Source organism: Amia ocellicauda, chromosome 20 (genome assembly GCF_036373705.1).
Source record: "Amia ocellicauda isolate fAmiCal2 chromosome 20, fAmiCal2.hap1, whole genome shotgun sequence".
NCBI lineage: Eukaryota > Metazoa > Chordata > Actinopteri > Amiiformes > Amiidae > Amia > Amia ocellicauda.
The window spans coordinates 2,549,611-2,568,338 of NC_089869.1; the positions used below are offsets into that span (position 1 = coordinate 2,549,611).

Sequence of the window (18,728 nt, forward strand, 5' to 3'; positions counted from 1 at the left end):
TGGGAAGAAAAATGTAAATCTGTTTCATTCCAGCAAATAGCTTTTATTGATTTTTTATAGATGCTGTTCTTCGTTTTATAATGAATTTAATTATTTCAATCTTTCCATCTTGTTATTTGTATTATTTTTAATTAAATCAGACTTCACAGAATAATAGATTTTTTTTTTCACCTGAATTTCATTCCAAAAGATTATTTGATATCAAATAAAAAAACAATAAAAAAAAGTTAGCATCTTCTAGGACAAGGAGATATGCATCAGATCCTTCTTTGGAATAGATTTTGTTTTGGATGCTCATATATTTGTTAAAAGGAGTTAATTAAGTGACCTGAATGAGTTTTTACAAATTAATTTCCAAACATCTTATTTCCACAAAAAGCACAGTTAATCTCTTATCAATATTGTTTAAAATCGTTTTTTTTTGCAGCAGGTAAAACAAAATGCTAGAGAAGATGTAGAATAGTCCTGAACATATTAAAAAAATTGCTGAACAGCACCTGTACAGCACGTGAGTGCGCAATTGTTTAAAATCCTCTTTGGGCAAAAAGTGCTTAACCCTCTTGTGTTTATTCTGTGCTGTGCACTCTCAACAGATCTAGAGAAAGGCGCATGGGTAGGCTATTATATTAAGATCGTCTGTGGATAATAAAGTAAATAGCAAACCGCTGAGAGAAGCAGTTTTCCTTTGTTTTGGTGTTAATCAGCAATATCCATGGGGGTCTTTAATTACAGGGAAACTCTGGCTCATATGAAAATACTGTGATATGCATAATAGACTGTTATAGTAAATGTGAATGGGGCCATAAATGTAAACATAATAATAATTATAAAATTAAGATTTAAATAATGAGGCTAGGAATTCCTTAGAATGCAACAGCTCTGCTCTGTCCCAGGTCAATAATGGATTCAGAGAAGATTTACAATCAGTGATTCCAAAGTGATGGTATATAAAAAAAACATAATAAAGACTGGTGTTTCTAAATGCAAACAAAACTTTATATATGAGAGAGAGAGGGGACAGGTTCACAATCCCTTATCCTAAACCATTGTGCTTTGGAATTCTGAATTTTTTGGATTTCAGAAAGGTACTACAATATGTGTACTGTATATTACTGTAACACCCCAGCAACGTCTCTTTTTGATCAAATATTTGGAATATTAGGAAATTATCGCAATCTCAAAACTCGTTGGGTCACATAATGGTAGTGCAGACACCACGCACCTTCGGTTTTCAGATATTTCGAATTGTGAATAAGGGATTGTGGACCTGTATAATAAAGTATAGAATAAATAAATAAATATAGTGTAACTTTAGTATATAGTTACATATACTCTGAGAGCTATTCGCACAGCTGCGATGGGTTAAGCTATATGCAAATTTAACTAGATCCCAAAAATAAGAGCTTAAACTTTATTACCTACCAAGAAGAACTAGCTTATAAATCATACTGGTATGTAAACATAGGCAAAACACATGATTGACATACATAATTTGTATATGGTTGGAAACTACTTTGCAAAAATAATGAATGATCAAGATTAATATGACAAACCAGCGAAATGACTGGCCTGGTTAGAACTTTCTCGGTGCATTGGGAATTAATTCTGTTAGATCTCAGCAAGGTCTTGAGCAGCAGAGAGACATTAGAGCAGAATTTGTTTATGATTGTATACTCGCATATGTGTTTACATAAATACATCTAGTTGAACTTGTTCAGAATAAGTAAATAAATGCTTTCATATTTCAGAGCCTTTACACTGAACTGACTGAAATACACAGTTTATGAACATATTAAATGAGAAATAAATAGAAAATTGCAGTAAAGTCTTCTAATAGAGAATCTTTAGGTTACACACATGCACAGACACACAGCTCCAGCCCCCCCGCAACACATAGACTCAAATTTCCTCACACACACACACAAAAAAGGCCTGGATTATTAGGAAATAATATTAGGCACTTCTCACATGTAGAGGTCCATAGGAAAGTCCTTCATCATATGAGTTACCATAAACTCCACCATAAGATCTGCAAAAAGAGAGAGGAATCAACTTCAATGAGCAAATTACTAAAAGTAATTAAACTGGTTAAATGTCTACAGCATTAACATGTGGACTGAATCTCAGAGAGAAAAAAATGTTTAAATAAAGCTGCTGAATCAAACAGTTGAGAGAATTTATTAATTTACAGGATTAAGTCAAATGTCAAGAGATGAAGAGCACAGGAAGATTCAACTGCATTGAGTAAGGGATTCAGACTGGAAGGTAGAAGGAGAAATGTTGTGCTCAAAGATTCCTATGCATAAGATCTTAGCAAAAAAAACAAAAAAATTCAAAGTGCCTACTATCAGTGATCAGATGATATGATATACTGATTAATCAAACCTTGTTTCAGCTTTAGTGTCAGTTTTTCTCTGTCCAGGACTAAATTATGCAATCTCTCCCTTTAATATTGGGTTTATTTTCCACTCTCTCCAACATTCAAGTTGCTTTATACATTTTCACCACTGTAGAATCAAACAATACAGCCCGTCAACTGGATATAAATCCCTACAGAATATTCATTACCACAGAAAGCAGCCAGAGGTTTTGAAACTTTAAAAACTGAGCCATTTAGTTTCCTGTATATTTAGTTTATCTTAATTTAGTTTAAAACTTAATTGCAGCTCTTAATTCAGCTAATTCAGCTTTCAAAGACTTAATTGCATTTATTATGCAGTGTGTTCCACATGTCCAGAAGATGTATTTTGTATATAATTGATTGGTAATGAAAGGATGCATGAAAGGGTAAAAAGTTTGATCTGGCATTTTTGTTTATGTACATTTCCCTTTCCCCAAAGCAACAACTACTGCTTGGTTTTCCATGCCTATGGCCATAACTAGAAAAATCCCATCCCAGTTATAATGGAATAAAAGAGTGGTGTGGAACGTGTTATCTTAAGTGATCTGTTCAAAACATAAGTTGAATAAATACTGATTACAAATAAGAGAGAAAGAAAGAAAGAAAGATGAACCGGACCGTTCTTGAAATTTCCAGTATAAAATTATTCCTGTCAGGATGGCACTCACCTAGAACTGCACACACCAGGGGTCTGGAGGGAATGTTCTTGTCTGCAGCTTTCTTCCGGTGCCTCATGGGCTGATCAACATATAGACAGAGCATAGGTTAAAACCTTACCTGACCAGCTCGCACGATTCCTTGCACTACTAAGACACAACATCATAATGAATGCTTTGATGTAAAACAGTATTCCTCAATCCCACTTTCTTCACATTCCATTAAAGACCCAGTTCCATCTTATTCGAGTGAGCAGCTTTGACAAAAAAGTGTTTTGTCTCTACCATACTGGGCACAGCCTAACACCTCAGTAGATGGTAGTACGGCTTTGGGAATAGTGAGTCCCAAAATACCGGAAATGAAAACGTGAAATACCCCAGATTACGGGACTGTAGTTAATGAAAAATGTGACAGGGCAGTTATTCTTGGACTCTGTGCTGCAAACTATTTATTAAATACATTAAAAAAGTAAAAAAAAATACAGAGGCTTGTCATCTGCTTAAAAATTTGAATCTGAAGTACAACCACCCACAAATACCAGCGCAAGTTCAGCTGATCAGCAATTAACATATGACTTTCTGATGTCCACTCCACCAAACCAGTGTGGAGTCCAAAAACACACTTTAGCTGGAAGTGTTCTGTGCACAAAGCTACGCTCTCTTCTAAAAGACGAGACAACTGACGCCTTTAGCTTTCTTCATTCTTTTTTTTTCTTATATATATATACAAATATTTTATGTATATAAAAAAATAATGAAGAAAGCTCAAGGCGTCAGTTGTCTCTTCTTTTATGAGCCGTTAAACATTATACAATTGGCCTATATAGGCCAATTGTATAATGTTTAACAGCTCAGTATATATTGTAGTGTAATAAGTAGTAAGTCTAATGCTTGTGGCTGTTTCGTGCGCAAATACGCATTTGTCTAAATTGATGCCTTAAATTATTTCTCAATTGTTAGATAAAAAGCATGGCTTATTCTACTAAATATGTTTAATGGCTTAATGTTTAATTCATATTTTAGTGTAGTATAGCCTAAATTATAGGTAGTCTAATAATGCACTCCTCTCATCTACGAGTATAAATGTTCAGTGTTCTAAGTATTTAGTAGTTCAATTTGTTCAACATTCAATGTGCTCCCTGATGTGATACTTACATAAAAATGTTAATGTATTTAAAAAAAAAACAGTAGGCTATTACTTTTGTTGTTTTCATTGTTGCTATTGGTTGTATTTTAATTACTACATTTGAAACTATTCCAGATGCCTAATACTGATCCCTTTCTATTTTTTAACCCAAGGGCTTGCATCTCTCACCAAAATACACCCATCTATTATTCCCCCCTTCTCTGTATAAGCAGACGTTTTCAGACAAGACACTTCATTCTATATATAGGTTTACTCCATGTTTCTGCTTTGGTTCTGCTTTTGTCACTCCATGGGTAGCATGCTTTAAAATGATAATGATCTACCCAGCAGAATGCAACATCAGGGTTATTGGAAGAAATGGACAAAAGCTGAGGAACGTTAATCATTCTCTACAGTTGCGAAGCTCCGGCCCATCATGTATTGCACGGGGCTGGTAGATATGACAAGGATGGAGTGCACAGCAGGTAGAACACACACTATCCTGAATGGAAAAGGGGGCAATGTAGTGTTGTCAATGTAGGATGTACTGTACTCAGGGGAATGAACATCATCACAGGTCCCACAATACTCTCAGTAGGAAGTGCTTACCATTCTGTGTAGGTTAACGCGGAAATTCATGTTGTCGTCATGGAGAAAGGCATTTGCATACTGATCCTGGGGAACAGACAGAAACAGATCAGTCACAGGACAGGTTAAAGGAACTTTCACCCCAAGTTAACAGTTGCATATCTTAATGAGAAAAATACCCACAGAGAAGTGTGAAAGTGTCCCCTTTAAACTGCTAATTTAAGATAATTGATGTAATTTAAATGTTTTTCTTGGATTATTTTGTACCATTGGTTTTTGGTTTGATCTTGAAAAAAAATGGGTTGTAAGTTTAACTTCAGAGTTTTATGAATGTAGGGCCACTGGGTAGCAAAAAAACTGAGGGGATGGACAAATCAAAAGGAAAATTACCTTTTCAAATAATTGTTTATAACTACTCCTGTTATATTGCAGTTTGATCCATGTATGATTTAATAAGCTGTAAGGTGTACTAAGTGTTCTAATGAAGGAGAAAGATAACATATTTTGTTTGGCGTTTGTTCTTTTGGTCACCAGTATTATGATAAGGACACATCATTATCATGGAGAAAGTTCAAAGACAAACCACTATAGCAATCCCTGGAGTCAAAGCATTGTCTTACAGGTAAAAGGAAATTATTCTCTTTAGTCTTGAACAGAAGGGATTATAGAGAAAAGAGACTGGATTCAGGGCTTCCAAATCCAACCCAAAGAACTAATGATTCTTCTGGGGTCAACCAGCTACCAATAAACAAAGGCCCCTATCTTTTGTTTGTATCCTTGCTTATACTCTGATGTACGAAAGGTTTTTAATGTTTAATTTTTCTAAATGGCAAGCTGTCTCCAATGCAAAATCATCCTCTTATTTGGGGTCAGCTAATCCTTACTGTGTATTGACATCCACCGTGTATTGTCTTTTTTTGTTTTATCTAAGCCGTTACCTACTTCCCAGAATTGGTTAGCATCATTATTAAATATTCAAACTGTTTGACAATTTGGAGGAACTGATAAAACCTGCAGAATTGTGGCTCACCACTGCTCTAGTTTGCAGTTAAGCTGTAATATTCTTCTAAAGGCAGAAAGGGGGGCTGAGCAGCACTGTACACTCCAGGCTTCATTGGAGAGACTGGATTTTAAACCCCAGCATTATAAAACAGTTTACACTAGTTAAAATCCATAAAGACATGTGCTCTGTTACAATACAATGTAGTTCATAAGTGGAGTGTCTTGTTTATGGCACACAAACTGATCACCAAGGATTGTGTATTAACCTCTTTTGGAGTAAGTTAATCTACAGAATGCATTGGAAGCACAATAAACAAACAATTATATCAGCAAGTGCTGTCTCGAGCCCCATGGGAGAACTCTTTGAACCACCCTCCTGCATCGTTTCAATTCTCTCTGAAATGATTGCCTGGCCGTTTCTCTGGGTTTTCCAGCCACATTACATTTTTATTGTCATTTTATACCACCTACATTGTTAACTCTCACAATCAAGTACCAGCTGAGAGGATCTCAATTTCCCAGGAGGGTTTACTAGTCGGATAACCATATTCAGGTCATGAAAACTTTTTTTTTAAATTTGTTTATAGATTTTGAACACAGACCATGAGAAGAGTGTGTTTTTGTTTGTGTGTGGGGAGTAAGAGACGCATACCTCTGCGATACAGGTGAGAATAATCAGGCACAGCTTGGCACTGTTAAGTCTGTGTTCATCTGGAAAGAAGCAGACAGGCGATAGATTGACTGGCAAGTAGGGGACAGAAGAACAAGAGAAATCAGTGTGCCTCATTGTATCTTTAATAGGGTTTCAAGCACCAAAGGCTCTGGCCTGTGTTTTTACTTCTAGCGCGTTTCCACCAACATGGTGCCGGTGCTGATGAAAGAGCTGGTGCTCGGCCTGGGAACCAGCTAAACATTTTGCAAACCGGCCTGCATTTCCACCGGTTTGGGAACCAAACACTTAAGTAACTGGATGTGGGCGTTACCAAGCACGAAATAGAAGTCGAGAAACACATGGCAATAATAATCACCACCATGGTGGATTACGTCTTTGAAACCCTATTTAACCATCAATATTAAACTCATTCAGCATCTACACCAAACAAACAAAACAAAAACAAAAAACGCGAGATCACATGTAGACAAGCTGAAACGAAAATACAACTATACAAATATGCAAAGATAACTCTTATTTGTTTATAAGCTGACACAAAATAATGTGTTTTCCCCCTCATTCCTTCATTACGAGGACATTAAGATGCTACATGAAATTCAAATGCTAGATTAATTTCACATTCATAATCACAATCATAATATACAGCCTATATAAAACATATTAAATTGAACACTATTTGTCCTTCCCTTTTTCATAGGGAATGGTCCACAGGTGGAAACACTGGGGTTTATGCATTAAAGGTAGGGTATGCAATCTTTTCCAGAAACATTTTTTGTTATACTGGTTGAAAGTCTTTTCACATCCTGATAGCAATCAATAATTTAAGTGGTCTAAATGTAAAAAAATATATATATCTTCTGTGGAAGGGACAGGACTAAAAAAGGATCGACCAATCATTGCATTCGGTCCAAATGTAATGATAGGATGTCCTTCCCGTCTGTCAATCTATATTTCATACCGCCGCGCAACTTGTTTGCGCAGACAATCACACGTCATAAGCGCCGGAACTTTGATGCTGTGCAGAGCGAGCACGCAGTTACTATTTTTAAAAACATAATAACCGTAAATAAGTTGTTTACATTCGTTATTATTGTAATGTCTAACCTGTGAATGAGACATGAGGTAATCTGAAAGCGTTGCGATCGATTCCACCAACACGTCTCTCCTCCTGGCGCTGAGACTCTGCTCTGTGTGTGCGCATGTGTGATAGAGGGGGCTTGGCTTTGGAGACACCTCTGAAGCGAGGGCGGGCTCTATGCTTTCAAAACAAGCTTGCTAACTGCTGACCTGAATCATGTGCAAACCAACCAGGGACACATTATTCGTAGGGGGCACTGAATTCGGCGTAACATCTAATTTCTGTCAGTGGCAGAAGAAACTGCCCAGTTAAGGACCAGTTAAGGACCATTAACAAACAATATTAAATTTCTGTCCAATCTATATTGTCGTAACCACCATAATAATATTGCTGTAACACATCTTTCCTTTCACGGTAGGTGAGCTCAGTCGTCTTCTCATTGCTGCCATTTGACAACTCCTAACTAGTTAGTGGACCTTGTGAGACCATATTGTTGTGTGCTGCTGACTGCGCTAATTTTTAATCAAAACTCTCCTTACTGCGCATGTCTCTTCTGGCATTTTAAAAATGGCAGTTGAACCAGCAAATAACTTTTTGTGGAGACAACTTTACCCCGCCCCCCGGCCCCTGACATCACGGGTTTCTTGGTTCCAGACCAGCAAGTTTTTGGTGCCCGCAAAAGCGTCTCCGTGCCGGCCAAGAACCATTTTTTTTGCTGTGGAATAGCGTGGAGATTAGGTACCAGCTCCAAACCATCACGGGCACCATGTCAGTGGAAAAGCGCTATTCTGCTTGCTTTGATGTTCAGTTCTAATGATTACCACACTGGATGATTCGTACCACTAAAGGCCATACTCAGGAAACAAACTCCTACTACTTTTTGCACAGTAAGTGCAGTACACTCACTGATTCTACACTGTGAAAATATTAAATTATATATGTTCTCACAGTACCCTCCAGCTACTATAATCCTCATAAATCCAGCTCCAGGATTTAAAGGATCACATTATTTAGACCCAAAACCAAGCTGGAATTGCCAATTTCCCATTCAGCCCATCTCACGGTTAAAACACTGTAATGTAATCTAGAAATGCAGGCTGGATTTGAATTTCCAGGTCATAGAGGATATCCAGGGTAGTTTTCAAGGACACAGAATAAACTTTATATTTCATACATTCACAATATATTTCTCCATCACACCATTGCTCTCCATGTAAGGTGATAATCATGCAAGACCAGATGTGTGAGCAGTGTATGTTTTTCACACTGGAAATAATTCCTCTAGTGTGAACACATAGGTAGAAGAGAGAGAGGGACAAGCGCAAAATCACTGGAATTAACTGCCCAGCGTTCCGGGTGATCAAATTGGAAATAATTTCCACCCGAAGCTTATATATGTGGATAGCCATGGCTGGCTTGTTTATTGGCTCTCTCGACACTGCTGCTAGAGGGCTGTGCTTCGTCTGTGCCAGAGATGTGCTTGCCTTTGGTGTCCTGCATGACAATGGATGAGTATTTGAGGAAGGTGATGAGCAGGTTACTGGTCTGCAGGTTGGGGTCAAGAGGCAGCTCTGGAGAATTCATCGCTGAAATGGAAGGGAGAAGAGGGCTTCAGGTACTGGCTCAGTCAAAACAGTCACAACAGCAATGCAGTTCCAAGCCTTGTCACCAACTGATTAAATATGGTATGATAACAAATGCCCCCCCCCTATCCCATAGCAGGTACACTAGGGTATCCCCTGAATATTACTGAAGGATCTGAAATGTAAATCGTATTAAAGAATGCAGAGGTGGCAATCTGACTTAAAGCTAACAATTAGCTTAATTCTGATACTCATGGTTTGAATAAAAGAGCATGATAGACAGTTACAATGATATTAATAACCGAAGAAAAGGTTTGAGCTCTGTCTCTGTTAGATCCTAACCTACATTTATTTTATAAATAATATTGGTCAAGGAAACCAATCAAAATTTTAAAATGTGGAATGATTTCTGTGCATTTACATATAGAACACCAACTTTCAAGCTTAAACATGCTTCAAAGAAGAGTAGACTTAGGAAAATGAAAACTTTGATATCCTACAATTCAGGAAACCTTGATTAACCTTAAAGATGGCAAGTTTCAAACTATTTAACCATGGATTTATCTTTATTTAATAAGCATTAAATATTTAATGTGGCAGGGAAGGTGCACTTAAAATCTACAGTGCTTGCAAATCTAAGAGTTCCGTCCTTTCTACAGATAGGAACAATTCAATATTCTATTTGACAGCAAAACTTCAACATCCTGCCTATTGTACAGTGCTTCAATATCAATCCCAGATACCCAAGCTTTAAAAAGTTGCTAGCCATAATGAGATTTTGATTAGCTAGCATCAAATACCTTTATCTCTTGAGTTAAAATCATTATTGTTCAATTGCCTTTCCCTGCAACCTTTGGACATAGATTTTTTTTAAGAACTCAGGGTCATCAAATATAAATGATAAAATAATATTTTGGAGAAGAAAAATGTAAAATGTATTTATTTATTTTGTTGTAGTTCCAGTCCTGATCTTCACAGAAAATAAAACCTTTTTACTCTGTGTAGTGAAATTGGTGAACTGTACAGAAGCACACTAAAATAAATGTAGTTTCAAGCGATCACATTAAATAATCATTTTTAGTTGAGTTAAATGTTTATTAACTAATACAATTTGTCGGGGTACCATTCTTTTCAGCACAGTAGACATTGGGATCTAATGCAATAATACCCTATCAGTTTCTGTGTGTTTCTTTATGTTTTAAGTATCAAAAGTTGCAGCTGGTGAAATAAGGTCAGGACAGGCACTTGAATTTTTACAAAATCTTTAAAAGGGTTGAGTTAATGGGCCTTGACACTGTAAATGATCAGAAATTGCCATTTTGATATTAATTTCTGTTACCAATGACCTCAAAATATAAACGGTAATATGAAAGTGCCCTTGGCTTAAACTGAAGCATTCAACCTAATAAGAGATTTGCATAATTTCCCCTACCCCTACTCTCCCAATTGTGACTGAGAATGACACAGCAGAAAGCGGTCATAAATCAAAGATCAAAAGACAGGACATACCATCCAGGGACGGTGGGGTAGTGCCCAGCGGTGTTGTGGGTGTTGTGGGGACTGGGGTCACAGGCGTTGTGACTATGTCTATCTCGGGATGACTCTGAAAGTAAAAGGGAAAACAGGTTTGTAGTAAATAAAATTGAAAATTAAGAAAGTGGCGCAGGTTGATGTTGACTGACACTTTAAAAATTGAAGTTTATCTGCTGATTCATCAGCTCTGTTGGGGGGGGGAGCAGATTCACCTGGTGAAAGAGATAAAACATGAAAACGTGGTCTTGAGAAGAATCCCACTCCACTCTCTGAAATACATGTCTGACTTCCATTTTCAGATCCATAAAACCATACCTGGGCAAGTACGGTGATGAAGTTTCGGTTCAAGTGTACTGCTTCATACAATGCCAAAAGGATCGCTTCATTTGTTCTGCAACAAAAGACAGAGAGCGCCCTAATTACTGTGGTTCACTTAAACAGATACGTGTCTCCATGCCCTAAAATCCTTCAAGAGAAGCATCTGGTATCCTTAAAATGTGACATGACTCATACTCATGTGTTATCATCATCCTATTCCTTAGCAGATGCCCTTATCCAGGGTGACGTTTGGTATAATTGTTACAAATAGATCATTTTTTAACATACATTTACCCATTTATACAGCTGGGGTTTTACTGGAGCAGTGTAACACTCAGGAGTTCAGAGCCCCATTCGACACTGCTGCCTATATAGTGTTGATGTTAGAACGCTTGTGTAATTTTTCTTCAGACGTCTTTTAACACTTAAAAGTCTAAAGAAAAGAGATCTCTTGCAAATAGCAGTTCATAGATCATGGATATGGGCAGCAAAGTCTTCTGGAAAGCAACAGCTGGAAAAGCTTGTTATGGGGGGTAATTATTGAAACAAAATCAAGGAGGTATCCTGCTTTTTCCATTAAAGCAGACGAAGGTGCAGTCTACTTGTTTCTGTTTTCAGTGCTACTTTCAAAACGACCATTCTTATTAAAGAGGTCTGAAAAATATACTTCCCCAAATATGGTTTCAAGAATTTAAGAAAGTAGCTTATTTTCACTTTACACATTATAAATTTAAACAGTAAAACTATTTCCGTTCATAATCTACAATTATTTTTCTCAATATTCAATCAATTTGGAATAATGTATTAGCCAGATGTTATTTAGCATATGTATTTATCCAATTTACATGGTTTTACAAACATTAACATACAATGTTTTATATGAGAAACAGAATGTAATGTGGTGATTCCTTTGTACATGTGTATAGTAACGGCATTACCCTTGCTATATTGTATTTATGTAAATCATCATTTAGGTGACTTAACCCATGTAAGTCAACTTTCATAAAGATGTCTGTTAAATAATTAACTATTACAATATATATATATAGTATGTTTAACATTATGTTTTCAGAGCACTCATTTATAAATGCAAAATCTGTATCAGATGAATTTTACATACTAAGCAACTAACTAAATTGGAAAATGTAGGCTTGACATGTAGGAATAAACATTAACGCTTATAATTGTATGCAACCTTGACCATGAACCTAGCAAATAAGGTGCAATACTGAAGTCTAAACCAGCCATGTTAGGTACAAAAATTATTGTGGTTGATATTGATGCCTGCCTTGTCCAGGATGAGATTGCACTTATGGACCTCAAATCAAAGCTGTGGTCACAGTCGGTTGCTAAATGTTATCTGATATTCTGCAAATCATTTAAAAAGAGAAAATATAAAGCAGATTTACAGATTACTGCCTCCTTTTTGGCCAAGCTAGAGAAAACGCAATGAAGTGAAGAATAAAGCTGAGAGGTGTAGAAAGTAAGATGCTAAATTAAATCAGATTAGGATAAAGCTGGTCTTTGATTTCCAGTAGATATGTCTTCAATTATTAACATTAGATCATTAAAAATACACAAACACACAAAAATGTAGCATAAGAAGTTAGTTTCTTATTAGCCGTAAATCTCCTCATGTCGGAGTGATGCTTTATCTTTCACAGTAAAGCAGATCTATCAATGCACTCTGTGAAACAACAACAGCCATTCAATTGTGTGTGGGTGTAGCTGTGTTACTATAACAGGCACTGTCAGTTACTTACTGCACAGAGATCTTCTCTTCAGCATCAGCAATGAACATGCTGCCCACCTGTGGCAAAATAATGGTAGTGCACTTTACCACAACAAGTTTATACCTTAGAGTGCTAAGGTCACGTACAAAATGCTAGGTGTCAGGGCTACAGCTGTGGCAGTCCTGTGACAGCGCTTGGGTATAGTGCAGCAAATCACTTAATTTTAGAAAAAATATATAATGATCATATAAAACCTATAGATTACTAGACATGCTTTTTATTATTTCTATTAAAAATTCGTTTCTGGAATGAATACAGAAATGTGTATTAGCAAAGAAACTGATGAAACTGACTTTTTTTTTTTCAAAATGTTATTTCCAAACTCAACCACAAACTACTCAAAATATTTCAATTTTGCAAGCAGCACATTTAAAAGCTCAACCTAAAATCTGCCATTTGTCTCATCTCAACTAGGAGTTTTAAAACCTTTTTTACTGGTGAATATCTAAAACAAACCTCTCTGCTATTGGTCAAGACATTTTGTTTTAATGTGAGGGGGTGGAATCTACATCATCAGCTGTCTAGTTCTCATACAGCATGCCTCTGTGGGCCAATTATCAGCCCAGTAGTACAATGTTTCTAAAATGATTATGTTGAAAGTGCAGCAAATTCAGCTAATCGTTTAACAAGACCTGGCCACAGAACTGAACAACAACTTCAAACTGAACTTCTAGATAAGTTGCAAAGAGACAAAAAGTCATCACAGAAATAAAATAAAATAGGGGGTTCCCAAGTGATGCAACTGGTTAAATGTTCAAATCTAAGCGCTCTTTCCAGTCTAGGCTTTCTCATGGTATTCAGTGACTGGGATCACCCATAGAGACAGCATGCAGCTGTCTAAGCTGCCAGGGTTGGGCAGACTCCTGTTGGCCAGGGTTTCCACAGCTTGTATAAGCTCCTGCTTAGTATAAGAGTTGCAGTGGTAATTTAAGGGGTATAAAATAAATAGGAAATGCAGATTCCATTTAAAAAAATGGGAAATAAAATAATTTGAAGTAGGTACAGGAAAAAAAAAAAAACATAGGACAGACCCACATATAAATACAAATGAACAGACAAATGACAAAGTTGGGATTTGTGGGGTGAAAACTTACCATATTAGTAAAGGCAGAAAAGAAGCCTCCTTGGTGCTCCTCCTCCTTGTCTTTGTATTGCCTATGGAGAACAGAAAAGAGATCGGTAAATGCAATTACACCAGCTATACCCAGCTCCTTCATAGGGACAGTTCTCCCCTTATAAATACTGACCCAAGCCTGTCTTGTTTACTGAATGTCAGGTGCAGGGCATACCAGTAAGTTAACTTGGTAATAGCGTTTTCTGATTTGATTCACTCCAAGACTTTAATGCGACATATGGAGATTTATGTTCCATTTCTTGTGTGTCATTATTTTAAGTGTCATGTATTATCTTTTATGGTTTCACAGAAATCACAAGTGGGGATTACTCATATAGCTCAGATTGTTTTTAAAAATATAGGCTAGGCTATATAAAAACAATAACAAAAACAATATACTGATATAATTTTTTGTGCTTTCACTGTCAGTACAGTCAGGATCAATTGTGGTGCAGTTTGGAATTAACACAATGTTTTTATATATATATATATATATATATATATATATATATATATATATATATATAATTCTGCCAGTATTAGAAACGTTGTGGCACTTTTTTTGTATTGTCTGCCTGCCATATTACATAGAACTCTTAAAGAAAATATATGTACCACATACAGGTGTGAAACATGCTGCTCCCTTATGTGCTTATGTTTTTTTTTTTTTTACCTTTCAGATGCCTTAAAGGAATGCAATGGCTACTTCTTTTAATATTCAAGGGCTGTGCAATTATGTAAAACTATAATTGTACTGAAGATATAGCCACAGTAATGATAACAGCAACTGTACTTAAACAATGAGGACTGCATGTGACTATAGCCACTTAAACATCAAATATGATTTAATGTACTTTTCTTTGTTAGTTTGTATTTGCAGTTTGTGCACCTGTATATCGTGTTCTTCAACATTAAAATGTCTTCATGGCCAATAGCCACAAATGAGTCACACCCTGTGGTCTGTGTTCAGTGTCTCTGTCAATGTGTTCCCCATGACCTTGTTTCTATGTACACCAAATTTCACTGATACTCAGATCAGTTTTGACAACATACTCATACACTAGTTCAAATAGGCCAACTAACTTAATGCATCCTGTACATCAAACAGAAAACTTTTCTGCTAGTGGCACTGGGCACCAAATGTGCTCTAGCAAACCGAGACAAAAACTCTTTAGCAGGGTGTGAAAGCAAATCAAAATAATCTGTTATATTCTTTCTAATAGGCACCAGACACAATGGCATTTCAATCTCTGGTGTGTAGCAAGCACTTGAGGAAGGGCACTCACACATTCATTAATTACTACTGCAGGCCCATAAAATGTTACTTACATTTGAATTCAAATGTAATAATTTTTCAAAGATCCCTCTTCACAATGGGAGGAAATTTTCCTCCTTCCCCTTTCACGCACTCTAAATGTTTATTTGCCCTCCCATGATATGTGATATTCACATGATATTCTGGTTAGTGCAGTATAAGCTTTCCACTGGTGCTTATTAATAAGGAAGAATTATTGTTATTGTGGTTAGTAATACTATGAATCATAATGTTTGATAAATCAGGCTTTTCTGTCTGTTGTACACCAGTAGGCCTGTATATACAGTTTATTTAATGTGGACTGTAGGATTTGTGCCCATGTTTACCCATCTATCTCTATGCCACCTCCAGCATTATGGCAACCCCGTTTAATGGCAATTTTAAAAAAAAAACGTAAGTTGGTTTATTGCCTTTAAAAAAGAAAAAGTAAAGTCCCTGATTGTACCTCTTGGCTAAATAGTTTCAAATGCAAAATAATGCATTTAATTTCTTAACTATCTATAGTGAGATAATAAATGCACCTATTAGAGATTAGAAAGGCAGAAACTGATCAGGATAAATGGCAATGGACCAAACTTTCCAAAATAACCTTTCACCTTTTGGAGATGAACAAAAACTTCTGTAGAGCTAGTGAAATTAAGTGCACATGCAGGTTTTAACTTCAGCATTCTCAGTCAACACACAGACCATTAGTATAAACAAAAAAATAAAAAATAAACATTTGTACCTCAAATGAAAATACATTATTTCTTCTGAAGAAAAAGGAATCTCAAAACCTAAGCTAAGACTCTAAAACTCATAGTTAGTGACAGAATGGATCATGCAGACAGAGCTGGTGTATCAGGTGTGTTCTTCAACAGATCCTACCTGTTGTACTCGGACAGAGCTTGTGAAATCACCAACCCCATTCCCTGCCAAGACAGAAAGCCAAGTAGCAGCATGATCTTGTAAACTGCAGACAGTCTTTAATTCAGATCACCATTATTCAGTGAATCAGGTGGTAATATAACTAGCATTTCCTTTTGTCATTAAAGTAGAACTAGTGCAGTCCCTACAAAGATTATACATACTCATGTGTATGAGTAAATTACGAGCTGCTGGGGTGGGAAGACAAATCTTTAAGCTTTAAGATCAAATCAAATTATCAAAAGGCAAATCTTTTAACAATGAGGGGCAAATCATGCTTACAATATTTAACAGCTGGCAACTGTTTCACATCACAGAAAAATAAATATGTATACAAATGATGGGACAGTGCAGCCAGGCAGAGGCTTTTCAGCAGTACACTCTTGCTCTGATATCAATGTGTCTATTATATGTATAAAATCAAAACCTGAAGTATTTTACACAACGAAGACAGCTAATGTTCTTTTGTCTCCAAGAACAAACAGATGCACATGTCAGATACTCAAATCTTATTTAAGGTTAACTACGTATTCCTAAAAGACTACACTAAAGTCTGCTGCAGAAAGGCATATTCTCTAAACATCAAGATATTATGCAAAAATACATATTCTTAATCTATTAATCTAATATTAATTAAAATTATACTACCAATACTACCAGAGAAATAAAAAGTATGGAGGGCTAGATAAACTGATGATACTGATTCTAAACTGATTATAAATGCTGAAATATGCTTTATAGTTCTCAAATTCTTGCTACTATTTCTGGCGATTTAGACATTTAACATGGTGATGATATTTTATTTGTATAGCTGAATGGGGAAGTATGATGTACAGGAGAAATCGGTTATTGCTTTTGGATTTAGATTAAATGTGAACAACCCTTTTTCAATATTTAACATGTTAATACACCATACTCCCTGCTATACAATCATCTTCACATATTGCAAGTTTTCCCTCTTCATACCACCCCCTTTACAATGTCAACCCCACTTGCTGTCAGTTTTGATGCCAGAACTGAAATAAATGTAAGCGAGGCGTTCTTAATTTCAATATCACCAATTTGACAAAATTGGAAAATCTTAAACTACCAAATATGAAAGAACAGAAATTGGTATTTCACTTTGAATCGAATATCTACAAGCAATACATATTTCTCATATACACCTTACCTTAAGTCTCTGGCCAGTTATGAATATAAAATGATAAGTATATCTTCACCATGTTTAGGCTAAAATACATGGAATAACAAGCAGTTAGTGTTGGATTATAACTAAAAGTTAATTTTAGGCTTCTGACTACTATGTGTATATATAATGACTGAAACATTTTAGGCAGCTCTTAGTGCGCTACACAGATACTGACAATAAAGTTGTAGAAACACTTACATTTAACGTGGTCTCATCATCCACAATAGAGAGCTTCACAATGTATGGATTGACAGACTGTTCAAGTAAAATAAAATAAAAAAAAAAATATATATATATATATAACATTATTATTACCACATTTCTTAGCAGGTGCCCTTAACCAGGGCATTGTTAACTGTTACATTAGCTCACATTTTTGCATACATTTACCCATTTATAGAGCTGTTTTTTTTTTTTTTTTAACTTGAACCACAGCTTGCACTTGCTATTATATAAGGAGGAATTAGACCTCTAAAGGGTGAATAAGATGTACAGACTGAGTGACGATAAGCAGTGTTAAGGTCGTCTCACACTGGATGTGTCACGTCACAACCTCAATGTCAAGTAGACATGAAACCAGTAACCTGTTGTTGGAGATGTCGAGAGTGTAGACAGTGAAAACAAGATCAAGACATCGAAAAAATACATATAAATTATGCATGGCACGTAATTATTATAGATTAAACGTCATCAATAATAATCATACATAATATATGTAAGACGTATTATTTGCACACCTTGCTGTGATCAAGTAAAAAAAGAAGACAAGAAGAACTTGCGAGTTTTCTAAAAACAAAACAAAAAACAAGTGGGCCTACACTGAGGAAAGTCACTCTGAATATAACACCTGACATTTCTCTTCTTCTACATTTCCAAATGAATAGGATATTATACATATACATTTCTTTAGTTATCACTTTCAGCACCATACAGCAGCTACTCTGGGAAGCTACTGATATTGATGATGATGTTGAGGGTCTGAAGATGCTCTACATAAACGCACTTCTCATTGAGAGAACAGGTGAAGTTAGACATTGTATTCACCAACGGGGGACTTAATGTTGGCACTAATTCACTCTCTATATTCTTGTTTTTTACGTTGACCTTGTCATTTTTATTATTTGTGTCACAATGGTTGGTGTACATCGATACCTAGGCTCTGCAATTAGAAAATCATCAGGTTCAGCAACTAAGTTGTTGATGTTTGTTGTCATAGCGATGTGGCTACAAGCTGGAATGTGATTGGTTAGATATAAAATGTATACCTGACAAACAATGGGAGAAAAAAAAAAAAAAAGGACACTGTCTATATTGACGGGATTGGTTTAAGGCGACATTGTCTGTGTGAAAGCTTCCAAGTACTGTATTTAAAAAATAAAATAAAAAAGTAAAGTCCCTGACTGTACATCTTGGCTAAATAGTTTCAAATGCAAAATAATGCATTTCATTTACT

At 36.0% G+C, this 18,728-nt stretch overlaps 1 protein-coding gene across 1 annotated transcript in view; it reads right to left on the minus strand.

Annotated features, from left to right (window-relative positions):
• Positions 1-18,728, minus strand: part of armh3 (armadillo like helical domain containing 3) — a 114,459-nt gene that overhangs the window by 79,070 nt on the left and 16,661 nt on the right. Inside the window, exons 9-19 of the mRNA XM_066692805.1 lie at positions 17,474-17,530; positions 16,048-16,091; positions 13,846-13,906; positions 12,722-12,768; positions 10,956-11,031; positions 10,617-10,710; positions 9,009-9,110; positions 6,426-6,484; positions 4,793-4,858; positions 3,070-3,139; positions 1,969-2,029 (exon numbers count right to left, since the gene is read on the minus strand). Of these exons, the coding sequence (XP_066548902.1) occupies positions 1,969-2,029; positions 3,070-3,139; positions 4,793-4,858; positions 6,426-6,484; positions 9,009-9,110; positions 10,617-10,710; positions 10,956-11,031; positions 12,722-12,768; positions 13,846-13,906; positions 16,048-16,091; positions 17,474-17,530 (737 nt within the window). The remainder of the gene's footprint in view (positions 1-1,968; positions 2,030-3,069; positions 3,140-4,792; positions 4,859-6,425; positions 6,485-9,008; positions 9,111-10,616; positions 10,711-10,955; positions 11,032-12,721; positions 12,769-13,845; positions 13,907-16,047; positions 16,092-17,473; positions 17,531-18,728) is intronic.